At 41.3% G+C, this 18,581-nt stretch overlaps 1 protein-coding gene across 1 annotated transcript in view; it reads right to left on the bottom strand.

The window, feature by feature from the left end:
* Window positions 1–9,320, bottom strand: part of LOC111982307 (myosin-10-like) — a 108,726-nt gene extending 99,406 nt beyond the window's left edge. The window contains 2 exon segments of the mRNA XM_070433794.1: window positions 7,080–7,456; window positions 9,153–9,320. Of these exon segments, the coding sequence (XP_070289895.1) occupies window positions 7,080–7,424 (345 nt within the window). The 5' untranslated portion in view covers window positions 7,425–7,456; window positions 9,153–9,320.
* Window positions 9,321–18,581: the final 9,261 nt, after the last annotated feature.

Genomic DNA, 18,581 nt, shown 5'->3' on the forward strand with positions numbered 1-18,581 from the left:
AAATCTACCATTCCAGTGTTTTACTTGCTATATTGTATTTACCTCGCCACCAGGACCTTTTTTTGCCTTTACCTCCCTTAGCTCACCTCATTTGCTCACATTGTATATAGACTKYTTTTTCTACTGTATTATTGACTGTAYGTTTTGTTTATTCCATGTGTAACTCTGTGTTGTTGTATGTGTCGAATTGCTATGCTTTATCTTGGCCAGGTCGCAGTTGCAAATGAGAACTTGTTTTCAACTAGCCTACCTGGTTAAAACATTTATTAAATAACTATTAAGTTAACTGTCTAAAAGTTGCTAAATGCCCTGCAGTTGTGCATTTGGTTTGCTAATTTAGTGGTTAGCTTCTTCGTTTGGTAACAGCAGAGAATCCCCTCCTGGATCAAGAGTAGGGTTTCCTTTAGGAAAATGTGACCCTGGACATTTGACTGGCACCATTTTAATTTACCGGACATTTGATAAATTTACCGGACCCATATCCATTGGGTGCGTAACCTGATTAGGGCACCCACCGTGGGTACCCACGGTGCTCAGAATGACAGAAATCCCATTTAGATTATGGTACTTTATCTTAACAGAACATGCAAGTTGAGGATGCAAAGACATGCGTCCTTCTTACTGAATTCCACTGCACACTTTGAAGATGTTAMATTTACTTTTCCTCAGCCAACAAGATGCGTAACGAACAGCAAAATCAAAAGCCCCTGTCAATCTACTACTCCTCATACTAGAAAAGTTGACCTATTCTATTGGTCAGCTTGTCGAGAAAGAAATAGCCCAAACAGACTATGACAGTTGTGGGACAATAGATCCCAAATTCATACAACCAGCAGGAGTCCTAACAATGAGTCTGATGCAACAGATCAGAACATTTAGCTTAAAATGTTGATAAACAATTATTTCTTCACATTATAACCACAGCAATGTGCACAAGGCAGTAGGCTACGTGTGAAMATKTCTTTCATAATGCAATTAGCGGGAAAATACCRTTGTCAAAGTGACAGATGAAAATATCCGTTACAAATTTAGAAATAGGGGAATTCTAATATGCAACAACTAGCATGGGTTGCTAATATGACTAGGATTGTCCCTTTGGCTACTGGACAATGAAAGAAAGTTGAAAACCAATAGAACATGAGAGAAATATGCTACTGGTTTCAATGGCATATGGAAGTCTTTATGAAACAATATGCTACTGGTTTCAATGGCATCTGGAAGTCTTTACAAAACAATAGGCTACTGATTTCAATGGCATATGGAAGTCTTTATGAAACAATATGCTACTGGTTTCAATGGCATATGGAAGTCTTTACAAAACAATAGGCTACTGATTTCAATGGCATATGGAAGTCATTATGAAACAATATGCTACTGGTTTCAATGGCATATGGAAGTCATTATGAAACAATATGCTACTGATTTCAATGGCATATGGAAGTCTTTATGAAACAATACGCTACTGGTTTCAATGGCATATGGAAGTCTTTATGAGACAATAGGCTACTGGTTTCAATGGCATATGGAAGTCATTATGAGACAATAGGCTACTGGTTTCAATGGCATATGGAAGTCTTATAAGAACAATAGGCTACTGATTTCAATGGCATATGGAAGTCTTATGAACAATAGCTACTGGATTTCATGCATATGGAAGTCTTATAAACAATAGGCTCTGGTTTCAATGGCATATGGAAGTCTTATGAACAATAGGCTACTGATTTCAATGGCATAGGGAAGTCTTATAACAATAGGCTACTGGTTTTCAATGGCATATGGAAGTCTTTATAACAATAGGCTACTGATTTCAATGGCATATGGAAGTCTTTATAACAATAGGCTACTGGTTTCAATGGCATATGGAAGTCTTTATAAAACAATAGGCTACTGATTTCAATGGCATATGGAAGTCTTGTATAAAACAATAGGCTACTGGTTTCAATGGCATATGGAAGTCTTTATAAAACAATAGCTACTGATTTCAATGGCATATGGAAGTTTTATAAACAATAGCTACTGATTTCAATGGCATATGGAAGTCTTATGAAACAATAGCTACTGATTCAATGGCATATGGAAGTCTTTATAAAACAATAGCTACTGATTTCAATGGCATATGGAAGTCTTATAAAACAATAGCTACTGATTTCAATGGCATATGGAAGTCTTTATAAAACAATAGGCTACTGGTTTCAAATGGCATATGGAAGTCTTTATAAAACAATAGGCTACTGGTTCAAATGGCATTGAAGTCTTTATGAAAGTAATTGCCTCCACAGATAATGGTCGGATTTGCCTAGGCGACTTTGAAGCAAGTTAAAACATTCCTCATATATGTAGTAAAAGCGTTCAGGTTTCAAACAATTAAGTATATGTTTTCCAAATGCATACTGGCTTCAGCTCATTGCAAAGTGGTGTGTGACGCGCTGATGAAGCCTGCCTTCCGTTGAGAAATAAAAAAAGTAGCTCTTTTTAATTGTGGCCATCAAAACTATTTTCAACACGGATTGCATTGAGAATTATGTGCAATGATTGGGCTTATAAAGCACTGTCTGATAGATTTACATTCAAAAGCTCTGTATCTGTATGCTATACGTGTGTGCTAAATAAGATACATAACAAATATACACAGCGCCATTTTCATTTCACAAAATTATGCAAATGAACCTATAGACCAATAAGCATTGACCAGTCAAATGTATTTACATCACTAGTATTTCCATCAATGAATAGGCATTAATAATAAGCATTTATTGCTTATGGGAATTTTCTTCTTCTCCTGGCCAAGGACAGGCCGGTGCCAATTTTATTTCTCTGCTTTTAAATTTTTTATTGGCCAAAAGCGGCTATTACCTGCTAACGAAACCCTGATCAAGAGCCTTGCTGTCTAATATTTGTTTTGTGTGTGCAGCAATGTGGAGTAGCATTTTTGTTACTTGTTTACTTTATTAGCTGGGATGGCTGTCCTGCCAATAGTTTAGGATAAAATGTTCGTAATGCTCTCGTTAGCATTCTCTATGGGATTATACATGTACCTGTTAGCATTGCTAACCTGCGATTAAAGAGGCTCAGTTGCATAGCCTAGGGGTAGCCTAGTGGTTAGAGACTTTGGCCGGTAACCGAAAGGTGCTGATTCGAATGCACGAGCCAGCGAGGGGAAAAATCTGCCGTTCTTCCCTTGAGCAAGTCAGGTACTGCCAAAAACAACTGCTCCCGGGAGTCAATTAAAACAGCTTATTTTGTCACATAAACTGAAATTAGGCAAACTAYACACATTTTAGAATCCAGGAAATGGCGATTTCTACATAGTGCATCTTAAAATGTGCAATACACATTTCGGTTGAATACATTCAGTTGTGCAACTGACTAAGTATCCCCCCTTTCCCTTTTTGAAAATGGCGCCCTTAGTGTTCAGTGCCGGTAATACCGAATATCCCGGGATGGCACAAGGCCGGTATGACAATCTGGATACCGCCCAAACCTAATACAGATCCAGCGAACTTGACAGCAGGGCTGTCTCTGACTAAAAACAATCTTGGTCGACTGAGAGTCATCTGTAGAACGTGTATTTTTCTATATATAGACACACCGTACGTCTTTGAATAAAATCAACTATATGCACTGAGCTTGTCTGATGCTTTAAGCACACTGTTTGATGAAACAATTAAAACACAAATAGCTCAAGAGGGAACCCGATGGCCACGCTGTGTTAAAAAGATAAACACTTGCTGTGCTGTGGTGCCTGTTCGCTCAGGCACTCGCGAACAGGCACCACAGCACAGCAAGTGTTTATCGTGCTGTCACTGTCCGTGCTGTAGCTGCAAAATAATTACAGCCATTTAGTTTCTTACTTGTTTCTCTGGCTGAAAGGTTCTGTTACCAAAATACCTAATTTGTATAAAAAAAAACATTCCCTTTTCCCTCAACCCTTGCTCTCTTTACGTGAAACATGTATACCATGCATGCACGTGACCAATAGGTCCTGACCTATAKCCTATCATAATCACCTCAATACATTTGTTATAACAAACTCAGAACATCGTAACACATGTGACAGCAAAATGGATGCGGAGGACATGAAAAAGAAAATCGAAACGGGGAAATTGCTCAGGAGGGAAAGGGGAAGTCAGATGTGTGGAAGACATTTGACTTTGTTGTGGAAACTATTGGAGATGAAGAAAAAGGAGGGGATATAGGAACAAGCGCTGTGTGAGTATTGTGTACCAAACAGGTGCTTTTAGATCACAATATTATCCTTTTTTCTGACCATTTGTGTCACGACTTCCACCGAAGTCGGTTCCTCTCCTTGTTCGGGCGGCGTTCGGCGTCACTGGTCTTCTAGCCATTGTCGATCCACTTTTCATTTTCCATTTGTTTTGTCTTGTTTTCCTACACACCTGGTTTTCATTTCCCTCATTAATTGTTGTGTATTTAACCCTCTGTTCCCCCCCATGTCTTTGTGTGGAATTGTTTGTTGTAAGTGCTTGTGCACATGTTTACTGGTGCGCGTCGGGTTTTTTACCCATGTTTGTTATTTCTTTATGCCGTTGGTTTTGAAATTAAACTGCTCCGGCTATTACCTAGTTCTGCTCTCCTGCGTCTGACTTCCCTGCCACCAGTTACGCACCCCTTACATTGTGGAACAGTGTAAGCAACACTCAATAAACTATAAATGTACCATAGTCTGTTCCAACGGATTTTTAAAATATATAAATCCTTTAATTGAGGAGGTGAGGAGGATTATTTAAGATASTGTTTGAAGAGGTAGGGTTTCAGATGATAATGACATTACTTATTATAATGGTGTTCATAATAATTGTAATAATAAAAATAAGAACAAGAAGATCAAGAAAAAGGAGGCTATAGGAGCGAGAGCTGCGTGCACATTATGTGTGACAAACAGGAGCTGTTAGATTACCATATAATTTTTCTGCCTGTTTGGAACAGCGTAAACAACAGTAAATAAATGAAAAGTAATACCAGAATCTGTTCTAACAAAAAAAATTGTTGCAAAGACTTTATTACAGCAGAGCAAATATTAAAAACAGACGAATTTGTGAAATTGCTTTATTCTACATTTTAAGGTTGCATGAGGCTTGGTGCTCACAGAATCAGTAGGCTATTAAACAAACACTCATTCTGGCAACAGAAGCAGGATCTGTCTTATTGGTTATATAATGTAGATATATATGGATGATTTACAAAGCCAGGCACGTTTAACAGTTAGGCTATTGATTAYAGACCTAATTAACTTGGGGTTCCTCTCTCCTCAATTTTCTTCGACAATTAAGGCAAGGGCTGTTTCCTCGTTTCCTCTGCCACATTGTTCTCAACACCAATATGCTGGTTAACTTCGCGATTATGCACATAGCAACATATAGGGAAAGGYGCCAATTCAACAGCGCCCTGAAGATTACGTTTCAGAACCRCGAACAGCGACCGCTATCCCTCACGGGAGGAAGCGCATTTGTTATAAAATAATATATTTATTAGTGTTGCACCATTATTCTTACATTATATAACCATTTACAATATCAGTAGCACATGTCAGAAGAGTGATGGACTGTGCCATCTCCGTGGCCTCCGCAATGGATTAGTCCACTGAGACAGGTGAAAATGGACAGGTTGTCTTGTGCACCATGAAAAACTACATCTATTTACGACCAAACAATCGACCAGTCGACTAAATGTGGTCAGCCCTACTTGACAGGGAGTTATTTTTTAATCAAGTAGTGGGTTAGGTACAGTACTACTGAAGGTTGAAAATATGCCAGTTATTCAGGGCCAGCTGTTGCTTATCTGCAGGGAGACAAAGAGCCCTGTGAAGGCGGTACAGTTAGTCTGTATGAATGACTCAGCACGAGCCTCCATCCCTGRCTGGCTGATTACTGCAGATCAGGCCCATTGGCAGGGAGCCATTACATTAGCACTACTAGCCACATGGATGGATGGAGCACCGACAGGGCCTCACTAAAGCCTGGTGCTCACCTAGCAATCCAGCCCCTGCCGGGGAGTGTGTTGGATGGGGCATAGGGTTTGGGTCGAGAGGCCTTCTTGTCATTCCTAGCAGGTCAGTTACTATGACAAAGTGGCCCGCTTCGTTACTAKTAGGGATCAACAACAATTTTTTATTGACCAGATGGTCAGAGGGCTGGTACATAATTACAAATAATTTGTAGCACCTATAAAATATTTGACTAAAACATAATAATTTCAAACCTAGCTTACATTTCTATACGATCCCATGTTTCTCTCTATTATGTGTGGGAATACTTGAACAGATTTCCAAAATTAAAATCACTTGGAGTTGATTTCCTGGTGTTTTAACAGTATTTTAGCTATGTCCAACAATAAAAAWKTTAAAAAATAAAATAACAAAAAAATAGTTTTAATCGGGCCGTGGGCCACCAGTTGGTGAACCCTGCTCTAGAGCATTGGAGCGTGTTAATGTTTGATAATTGAGAGGGGTCAGGGTTAGAGAGCTGAAAATGCAACACATGGGAACTAATTACATATTCCCACATCAGCCAACAAGCCATTAACTAGGACCACTCCATAAGCCATAGAAACCATTTTAAAAAAGCATTAAATCCCTCACAGATTCCCTCATAAAACCTCTGCTTCATTAACATTCCAAAATGACCTCATCCTCTGAGCTGTCCTTCTGCCTCTTATTGCAGCCACCTGGGGAGAGAACCACAGGAATAGCTGGTGCCGTGGAACTGTWGAGGCAATCACAGTTGTCCTCCCTTCTCTCTGGGTCTCAGGCGGCTAACTGACATTCCATCTATTCCAGGAATGCATGTCATGTCACTAAGTGGGCCGTAATCACAGGGGAAACCCTGGTTATCTGGGACATTGCTAATGCCATTGCCAACTTATTAGAACCCTGGTTTTGGGGGTCTTAGTGGGTTTGGTATTGGACAATGCTGATTGATGTGATGGGTGGTTGGGTACAATATACCAAAAAGGGAGAGGAAAGGGCTACTGGTCCACTTCAATAAGATACCAATGTAAGGTAAAGAAGCCTACACCTGGTTTTCTCAAGTCAGAAAAAGCAGGATTTCTATCCTACTTACGTAGATSAGGCCAGAGTAGTAGCGRTCCTTGAGGTTGTGCAGCACTGAGGCCTCGTTCAAACACGTGAGCTCGGCCATGTCCTCCACCTTGCTGAACTTGGGAGGGTTCATCTTCTGGATATCGTCCTTGTTCACCATGGCCTTCTTGCTGTTCTCAGCCAGCTCCACCACCACCTCGTCGCCRCGCTCCTCGCGGATGCTGGCCGCCTCGAAGCCGTGGCGCTCCGAGGGGATCCAYACGAGCTTCTTGGCCGTCCAGTCRGCCTGCGTGGCCGGRTTGCAGACCACGGCRCGGTCCACGAACAGGTACCGCTCCGGGTCCTCCTGCCCGCTCCGCTGTGCCATCTCTGGGGTACAACCAGAACACACTAGGACACCTGGACGGGAGACACAAACAGTAAACACATTGGTTGAGTTAAAACCATTATTTAAAAACTCAAGTCGACCCCTAGCCCCTACCGAACATCTCCTGTAGATCTAATGCTGAATGTGATGCTCAGAGGTAGTTTAGGATACAGAGTACCGGTAAATCTGGATCTTAAATACCAGAACAACAAACAGCTGAGCTCTGAGGTTAGTCTCCTTGTAAATCAGACACTCTCCAACAGTAACACACTCCCTGTCCAAGTACAGCACCCTCAGTGTGTCCCTCTCACCAACTCCCTCAAAAAAGAGACTTTCCTCAGACAGCACACATGACAATTATCACCCTGATGTCTGAGCCAAGCTATGTGTGGGTAGACGAGAGGCTCTCCCTCTACAGAGCTAGATTCACGGTCTGTCTGTCATACACTGCATATGTATGACTTCTTCAGTTCAGCTAGGCTAGGGATTGGAAGGGARAGCCAAGGGGGAAAGCTGACCCTAGATCAGTATTTGGAGAACACTTCAGCCTCCTTCGCACCATGACTGCAGAAAAACAACATAATATATCCTSGCCTGAATCATCCAGGGAGGAGTGGAGGAATTGCMGTTTTCTATGTAGCCCAGCCCTGCTGAAATGCTTCACAGACCACCACCGCCAGCTTCTGTATCMGTATCTAGTGTTTACAGWGCCTGTTTAAGCTGACTGGACCATACTAAATAGGAAGAAGCAAACAAGCACACTTCCTGATCCAGGTAGTAGACACGTGTGCCATGTCATTTCTTACTGTGATAAGAATGATCGGGATATGATATGATGTCATATGGCTCGAGTAAATTGGGCTATACTTGAGAATATTKACAGATAATCAAGAGATGTGTTGACGCCGGTCACATAACTGGGCAAGCCAGCTTCAGCTGATGATGGCTAGCAGGGTGTTTACAAGGTGTTGTTTCAACCCGAAACTGGGCCAGATCACTGGATAGAGGGATCACGGTGCTGCCAAGCGTACTGTCGTGCCACTGCATCCCCTCTCTACRTCTCATAAAACCGCTATGATATCATGCTGACCGCATGCCAAAGCAAGTCATTCAGCCAAGGCATTGCCAGCCCTTGTTGAAAATACCAAGCCCTTCGCTGATAAACTTGCCGAGTAAACGTGGTTAGAATAAAATGCATTGCCCACATCAAACTGAATCTTGCTGTAATGTTAGCTATGTAACGTTAGCTAACATTGTCGGGCAAGCTCTGTATTTAGCTGCATTGATGAGCATAGTTTGTACAATATTGAATTTCTAATAAAAGTGAAACTTCTATTATCATAACCGAGCAGTACATGAATGTGTTAAAATACCATATGTTTAGCATGAGCTAAAGCAATGAMCATCAAAAGGACTCAGGAGTTCTGATGCAGTTTAGGCTCCTCACGCTGCATGCACCATCACTGAAATGAAATACATTTTTGAATTGTTCCTATAATGAGCATATCAATTAGTTTGTTATTATGAAAACGATAGCTTAATTCAATTGATTCTTTTTTTATCTAGAAAATGCCATTGAAACAATTGAGCATGTTAGCTAGCTAGCTAGTTAAATGTCAACTAGCCAGCAAGGTTGAGGTCCTCCATCGTTGAAAAGTCATGGCAAAATAATCCGTTAGCCAGCTAGCCACCCCGGCATCCCTCTGAAAACGACTCTAATAAACTCACCTTGTGCAGATGATAATGAAAGTCAGACACTTTTATGAATATACTGATAGTAAGCAGAACAATGTAATATTCCTCAGTATTCTTTGAAATGTCTGCAAATATTCCCTTTTTTCGGCCGCTTCTCATCAGTGGTACCATCCACCATCCAACTTCTTCTCAACCAAACTCGCCATGCAGCACTTTTCTATTCCCGCCTCTAGGACCAGCCGTGTGGCACACCCACTATCCAAAGATCAAATATGATTGGATTCCACCGCYTGAAGTCTACAGGCGATTGGTTGAAATTCCTCCCGTTTGAAAACCTTTWTAGAAATGATTATCCGCCCGAGCCATGACGTTTCACCTGCAGACGGGTGGATGCTGCCCTGAGAAACTTGCAATGAATAAATTGGATAAAGTTGGATAATATCAAACGAAAAAGGCACAATCTTTGACATGTCCATCACACATCACATCCTCTGAATATGAATTCTCCATCCCATCAATTTTGTTTGCACCTTTCCGCTCAATTTATTGTGGTGAAGTGGTAAAGCATCTCCCACAACAAAATGCCTTTCAATTGATTATTACACCGAAATTACGATATTTTTTCGTGAACAGCAAGGTACATGTATTTGTGGGATTTGTAGCCTATCAACTAATGTGATRTGGACCCACAACTATGTCCCCATTTATTGTGTATACTTTATAACCCACTATATTAGACTAGTCTGGTCTGGATTAGCTAATAATGTAGCTAATACATTTGTATAAAACGATGACAAAGCAACATCCCATCATCACAAAGTCTTTTGTCCACTCCTTGACTACTATACTGAACAAAAATATGAACGCAACATACAACAAATGTTACAATTGTACGGTTACAGTTCATATTAGGAAATCAGCGGGGTTGGGGAGTAACTGTTTACATGTAAAGGATTTTWAAAAACGGTAACAGTAATCCGTTACATTACCAGCAACAATATTGTAATCAGATTACAGATAGTTTTTTAAAAACTAGATGATTACTTCGAGGATTWCTTTTAAACTCAGAAAGGATGTTTGCGAATGTTTTGTTGTTGACACTTCTGTTTTCTCAATGACATTCAAATCAGCTTTGAAAAAATGCGCAAGTTTAAATTTGTTCCACCTGAGCGAGTCKGACCACATTTCAGAGACCACTATGATGACACCAAATGTGTTTGATGGATCGCGGGAAAAGAGCAGGAATAGGATTTTTTAGGCTACAGTCCAAGCTATGTCTTCCAATTGTGCGACTGCTGTGGGCATCCAAAGATGATCAAATTTGTGGTTGTTGTGGATGGCTGTTCACAAATCTTTTTGAAACCAGTGGACAGCCAGTGAAAAATGYGCTCTTGCAACAGCTGCATAGCGCGGGAACCAAGCCTATGGAGTAAAAGTGGGTCTTTTATTGCTCAATCTAATTCATGCTGAAAAAAATTATAATCCATTGTCCTAATGGACACATGCTCAAATTTGCACAATTTTGATAGATTTAAATGGACAATCTCTAGTTGCTACATACATTTTTTAACTTATAAATGATATATACATATATATACAGTACCAGTCAAAGGTTTGGACACACCTGCTCATTCAAGGGTTTTCCTTTATTTTTTAGATTTTCAACATTTTAGAACAATAGTGAAGACATCAAAAATATGAAATAACACATGGAATCATGTAGTAACCAAAAACGTGTTAAACAAATAAACAAATATTTGAGATTTGAGATTCTTCAAAATTGCCACCCTTTGCCTTGATGAAAGCTTTACACACTCTTGGAATTCTCTCAACCAGCTTCATGAGGTAGTCCCCTGGAATGCATTTCAATTAACAGGTGAACCTTGTTAATGTGTTTGAGCTAATCAGTTGTGTTGTGACAAGGTAGGGGTGATATACAGAAGATAGCCCTATTTGGTAAAAGAACAAGTCCATATTATGGCAAGAACAGCTCAAATAAGCAAAGAGAAACGACAGTCCATCATTACTTTAAGACATAAAGGTCAGTCAATCCGGAACATTTCAAGAACTTTGAACGTTTCTTCAAGTGCAGTCGCAAAAACAATCAAGCACTATGATGAAACTGTCTCTCATGAGGACCGCCACAGGAAAGGAAGACCCAGAGTTACCTCTGCTGATGAGGATACATTCATTAGAGTTATCAGCCCAAATGTTATCCCAGTTAAATGCTTCACCGAGTTCAAGTAGCAGACACATCTCAACATCAACTGTTCAGAGGAGACTGCGTGAATCAAGCCTTCATGGTCGAATTGCTGCAAATAAACGACTACTAAAGGACACCAATAAGAAGAAACACAAGCAATTGGGCCAAGAAACACAAGCAATGGACATTAGACCAGTGGAAATCTGTCCATTGGTCTGACRAGTCCAAATTTGAGATTTTTGGTTCTAACCACCATGTCTTTGTGAGGGTAGGTGAAAGGTAGATGAACGGATAAGGGGAACGGATGTAGGTGAACGGATGATCTTCGCATGTGTGGTTCCCACCGTGAATTATGGAGGAGGAGGTGTGATGGTGTGGGGGTGATTTGATGGTGACACTGTCAGTGATTTATTTAGAATTCAAGGCACACTTAACCAGCATGGCTACCACAGCATTCTGCAGCGATACGCCATCCCATGTGGTTTGCACTTAGTGGGACTATCATTTGTTTTTCAACAGGACAATTACCCAACACATCTCCAGGTTGTGTAAGGGCTATGTGACCAAGAAGGAGAGTGATGGAGTGCTGCATCAGATGACCTGCCCTCCACAATCACCCAACCTCAACCCAATTGAGATGGTTTGGGATGAGTTGGACCGCAGAGTGAAGGAAAAGCAGCCAGTGCTCAGCATATGTGGGAACTCCATCAAGACTGTTGGAAACACATTCCTCATGAAGCTGGTTGAGAGAATGCCAAGAGTGTACAAAGCTGTCATCAAGGCAAAGGGTGGCAACTTTGAAGAATCTCAAATATAAAATATATTTGGATTTGTTTAACACTTTTTTGGTTACTACATGATTCCGTACGTGTTATTTCATTATTTCACTATTATTCTACACTGTAGAAAATACAAAAAAATAATAATAATAACTTGAATGAGTACAGTGGCAAGTATGTATTTGCACCCTTTGGAGTTACCTGGATTTCTGTATAAATTGGTCATCAAATTTGATCTGATCTTCATCTAAGTCACAACAATAGACAAACATAGTGTGCTTGACCTAATAACACACAAATTATTCTATTTGTCTTGTCTATATTGAATACATAATTTAAACATTCACAGTGTAGGTTGGGAAAAAGTACCCCTAGCCTAATGACTTCTCCAAAAGCTAATTGGGGTCAGGAGTCAGCTAACCTGGAGTCAAATCAATGAGAAGAGATTGGAGATGTTGGTTAGAGCTGCCTGGCCATATAAAAAACACTCACAAAATTTGAGTTCGCTATTCACAAGAAGCATTGCCTGATGTGAACCATGCCTCGAACAAAAGAGATCTCAGAAGACTTGTTGACTTGCATAAAGCTGGAAAGGATTACAAAAGTATTTCTAAAAGCCTTGATGTTCATCAGTCCACGGTAAGACATATTGTCTATAAATGGAGAAAGTTTAGCACTGTAGCCACTCTCCCTAGGAGTGGCCGTCCTGCAAAGAGGACTGCAAAAGCACAGCGCAGAATGCTCAATGAGGTTAAGAAGAATCCTTGAGTGTTAGCTAAAGACTTAAAGAAATCTCTGGAACATGCTAACATCTCTGTTGACGAGTCTACGATACGTAAAACACTAAACAAGAATGGTGTTCATGGGAGGACACCACGGAAGAAGCCACTGCTGTCCAAAAAAAACATTGCTGCACGTCTGAAGTTTGCAGAAGAGCACCTGGATGTTCCACAGCGCTACTGGCAAAATATTCTGTGGACAGATGAAACTACAGTTGAGTTGTTTGGAAGGAACACACAACATTGTGTGTGGAGAAAAAAAGGCACATCACACCAACATCAAAACCTCATCCCAACTGTAAAGTATGGTGGTTTGCTGCCTCAGGGCCTGGACAGCCTGCTATCATCGACGGAAAAATGAATTCCCAAGTTTATCAAGAAATTTTGCAGGAGAATGTTAGACTGGCTGTCCTCCAATTGAAGCTCAACAGAAGTTGGGTGATGCAACAGGACAACGACCCAAAACACAGAAGTAAATCAACAAAATAATGGCTTCAACAGAAGAAAATACGCCTTCTAGAGTGGCCCAGTCAGAGTCCTGACCTCAACCCGATTGAGATGCTGTGGCATGACCTCAAGAGAGCAGTTCACACGGCCTCCAGAGTTGCGCAGTGGTCTAAGGGACTGCATCGCAGTGCTAGCTGTGCGACTAGAGATTCTGGGTTCGAATCCAGGCTTTGTCGGCAGCCAGCCGCGACCGGGAGGCGCATGGGGCGGTGCACAATTTGCCCAGCGTCGTCCGGGTTAGGGGAGGGTTTGGCCGGCAGGGATGTCCTTGTCCCGTCGCGCACTAGCGACTCCTGTGACGGGCCGGGCGCAGTGCACACTGACACGGTCGCCAGGTGCACAGTGTTTCCTCCGACACATTGGTGCGGCTGGCTTCCGGGTTGTGTCAAAAAGCAGTGCGGCTTGATTGGGTTGTTTCGGAGGACGCGCGGCTCTCGACCTTCATCTCTCCCGAGTCCGTACGGGAGTTGCAGCAATGAGACAAGTCTGTAACTACCAATTGAATACCACGAAATTGGGGGAGAAAACGGGGTAAAAAAAATAAAAAGGAGAGCAGTTCACACCAGACATGCCAAGCATATTGCTGAACTGAAACAGTTTTATAAAGAGGAATGGTCCAAAATTCCTCCTGGCCGTTGTGCAGGTCTGATCCTCAACTACAGAAAACGTTTGTTTGAGGTTATTGCTGCCAAAGGAGGGTCAACCAGTTATTAAATCCAAGGGTTCACATACTTTTTCCACCCAGCATTGTGAATGTTTACACGGTGTGTTCAATAAAGACATGAACACGTATAATTGTTTGTGTGTTATTAGTTTAAGCAGACTGTGTTTTGCTATTGTTGTGACCTAGATGAAGATCAGATCTAATTTTATGACCAATTTATGCCGAAATCCAGGAATTTCCAAAGGGTTCCCATACTTTTTCTTGCCACTGTACGTTTGTCCAAACTTTTGACTGGTACTGTATATATATATATTGATTCTTAAAGAATATAACTTACAAATGCCTCATGAGCTTAGTTCAACTGTCACACCCAAAATATAAGCTTGTATTACTCCAACGTTTTTAAACATTGCAAATGTAAACAAACACTGTATAGCCTCATAACGTGGTTAAAACAATCATTTTTATATCATGGATGGTCAGTCCTTAGCATCCATAGCTCTGTCTATTAATCTGAGAGGTTACATTTCTCCAGACCCATCCCTCAGCTTTATACCAAAACAGAGGCGTGGCGACCGTTTTGTTATTGTTTCATCTGTGGATTTTCCCTTTAAACAGCTGCATATTATCATTATATCAGTGTCACCCCAAAAAAAGGTAAAGAATAGGCCTATAGCAAATGCAGCATATGGAATTACATTTTCACATGTAAATAGCACTTGTCAGTAGTGCTCAAATCATGCCATTCCATGAGCGCAGCATTTATTTTTCAACTTCAATCAATGAACCCAATCAGTCCTCCATGACACCAAAATCATAAACAACAGATTAGGACTGGCTAATAAGTACTTAGTTTTGGGGTCATGCTCAGGTAAAACAATTTGTCTAATCTATACTTCCATATTTCCAAGTCCTATTCTTGAAGATCAAGGGGTATAGCATTCATTGGAATCACTGGAATTCTGATTGACTTTGGTTTATAATGTAAAGATACAATTGAATCGTATTATTATATGTAGTAGAAAGCCATGAGTTAGAAGAAGCCTACATAACCAACCTATAAAGTAACATTTAACATCCATATATGGCCAGCTATGTAAACTTTAACATTGATTTATCCTGCAATAGATGTTGTTCAATTGGTATCATACATGTGTGTCTTCTTCTAATGCCTCTTAAGGGGAAAGTAATCTAAAAGTAACTGAATGTAATCAGATTACGTTACTGAGTTTGGGTTATCCAAAAGTTACATTACTGATTACAATTTTGGACAGGTAACTAGTAACTTTAATGGATTACATTTAGAAAATAACCTACCCAACCCTGGAAATCAGTCAATTGAAATAAATAAATTAGGCCCTAATCTATGGATTTCACATGATTTAGCAATAGGTGGGCCGGGGAGGGCATAGGCCCACCCACTGGGGAGCCAGGCCCACCCACTGGGGAGCCAGGCCCACCCACTGGGGAGCCAGGCCCAGCCAATATGAATACATTTTTCCCCACAAAAGGGCTTTATTACAGACAGAAATACTCCTCAAATGATCCCGCAGGTGAAGAAGCCAGATGTGGAGGTCCTTGGCTGGCGTGGTTACGCGTAATCTGAGGTTGTAAGGCCGGTTGGACGTACTGCCAAATTCTCTAAAACGAGGTTGGAGGCAGTTTATGGTAGAGAAATTCAATTTCAATTCCCTGGCAACAGCTCTGATGGACATTCCTGCAGTCAGCATGCCAATTGAACACTCCCTCAAAACTTGAGACGTCTGTGGCAGTATGTTGTGTGACAAAACGGCATATTTTAGAGTGGTCGTTTATTGTCCTCAGCACAAGGTGCACCTGTGTGATGATCATGCTGTTTAATCAGCTTCTTCATATGCCACACCTGTCAGGTGGATGGATTATCTTGTCAAAGGAGAAATACTCACTAACAGCGATGTAAACAAATTTATGCACAGAATTTGAGAGAAATAAGCTTTTTGTGCATAAGGAACATTTCTGGGATCTTTTATTTAGTCTCATAAAACATTGGGCCAACACCTTACATGTTGCATTTATATTTTCGTTGAGTATATATTACCAGCCYAAGGCATGCAGTGAATGAATGAAAGTTTGCTACCCTCTAGTGGAAAAAAGCTAAAACATACAGCGTTCTGTACATTTTGGAAATAACCTGAGAACTGACATGACATTACACTTTACTGTCAGTAGATGTCAGAGTAACTTTAGAAATGTAGAGAGAAACAGCTTGAGACTCAGCGAGTATGATACACAGAGATGAAGTTCTGGGATGATGTTTGCATGTAAGGAATGGGATGGTTGCTTGGTAGGCTACTATTATTTCCTATAATAAGTGACACACAGGTCTACAGTGTCATTAGTGTTTTGCAACAAATGTAGATTTACCGGAGTTTGGTCGAAACCAGAATGAAACCTGAAGCTGTTGCACMTGCAGGCGTCACAGTTGCTCAGTCACTTACAAACCTCCCTAAGCACGGGTGTCTGTATCTTGTCCATCTACAACTGTTTAATGAATACTAATTGGCAGGTGTTCAGGACAGAACCACGCAGACGTCCCTTTGATCATAGGTCATTTCATACATTGTAGGCTATCAACTGTGTACTTACCTGCCTACTGTTGTTTAAGTCTCTCTCTCTCTCTCTCTCTCTCTCTCTCTCTCTCTCTCTCTCTCTCTCTCTTTCTATCGGTGATTTTCTCTCTTCTCTCCTTCATCTTCTTCCTCTTCCATTCAGATGACGCAGATGGGTGGTGACTCACCATGGTCTCCAGGACCAGATATTTTTTTCGCTGTTAGTTTCTTCTGTCCTCCTGCCTTGCGTCACTGGCCTAAACGACATGTGCCAGTCATTACGCTCAAGCCCCACACCTCATTGACAAATGCATCATGTTAAGGCCCCAATCCCGTCCTTTCTCTCGTCACGTCTCTCGTCTCCACTTCTCTCTCTCTCTCTCTCTCTCTCTCTCTCTCTCTCTCTCTCTCTCCTCTCCTCTCTCTCTCTCTCTGTCTCGCTCTCTCTCTCTGTCTCTCGTCTCTCACTCTCTCTCTCTCTTCTTCTCTCTTCTCTCTCTCTTCTCTCTCTCCTCTCTCTCTCTCTCTCTCTCCATCTCTCTCAGTCTCTTCATGATTAATACCCAAGGAACATACAGTCTTTTGCCAGTAGTGTTCAGTTCTCCAAGTCTGAAACATGGTCCAACTGAAAAGTAGTGAACCAAAGACTAAAGTACCAACTAAAATACTGCCTCCCTACTGTTTTGTGTTTTTCTCTTTCTGTTTTGCTGTGTGTTTCGTCCATCGATGAGGTAAGGACAGGGTAACAGAAGATTTCTGTGTAAGACTCTTTGTTGTCCGATTCCATCAAATGGTTGAACCACAGACTAGACTGTTCACTACTCTTCTTTCTTAACCACATGGATGCTGTTTTCCCAGTAAGCACAGATTATACCAGGTCCTCCTCTCTGTGACAGGTTTCGTATCAGGACATGGTCTCCAACCTCAAGTACTGAACTCCATGCAATTTGATTGTAGTAAACTTCCCGCATCGAAGTCTTCCTTTTCTCTGCATATCCTGCACGAGACTGTTCTTCCTTATTCTTCTCTCGGGAATATCAGGTCGATTGGCAGCGTTGGTTCTAGTCCAAAGAGAAAGAAATCCTTCCAGTTCGGTTTCTGTATTTCTTCCAGTTTACTCAGCATACCTAACAAGGTTCTGTTGAAGCATTCTGCCCGATGTGATAGTGGAAGGTATGGGGTCGTTCTTGAGCGTTGTATCCCACTGTAGCTYTGCAACTTTCTGAACAGTTCATTCTCAAACTCCCTCCCCTGATGGGTAGCCGAATCACAAAATGATGTCATTGAAGATCTTGCATGCTGCAGTCTTGCTGGACTTGTTCGGTGTAGCGTAAGTCTGGGGAAACTTAGTGAAGTGGTCTACCATAACCAGAATGTATTCAATACCACAACTGCTTCTCCCCAKATTTTKACATTTTTTTATTTAACCTTTATTTAACTAGGCAAGTCAGTTAAGAACAAAATCTTATTTAAGATGAAGGTAGTCGATTGAGATGATCTCAAATGGAGCAGAGGTTTCGATGCTTTGCAATGGTGTTGTTGTGGTTCTGTTGGGTTTCTTTTGCTTCAGACAGCGGCGGACTCTTGTCTCACAGTGTTCCATTTCTTCTCTCATCTTCGGCCAAAAGAAGCGTTCTCTGGCTAGAGAAACCAAACAAGTGGTGTGCCAGAACTAGTGTTCAAGGGATTTCCTAATAACACGCCATTTTGCAAGAACTCTCTGATGCGCGTTCCTGTTCAGTCAAGAACTCCTCTGACTTGACTCCACCCGACCCCACTTGAAGATAGTTTGTCCCTGGCTGGGCTGCTATCGACTCAAAACCATATAGGCCTTGTTAATGAACATGAAGAAGTGTATATGTTCAGATTTGTAAAAACTTTTTACTGTCTCTCTCCTCACGTCTTCCTCCACATTCAATGTAAAAACAAAGCATGTGATAAC

Source organism: Salvelinus sp. IW2-2015, linkage group LG21 (genome assembly GCF_002910315.2).
Source record: "Salvelinus sp. IW2-2015 linkage group LG21, ASM291031v2, whole genome shotgun sequence".
Taxonomy (NCBI): Eukaryota; Metazoa; Chordata; class Actinopteri; order Salmoniformes; family Salmonidae; genus Salvelinus; species Salvelinus sp. IW2-2015.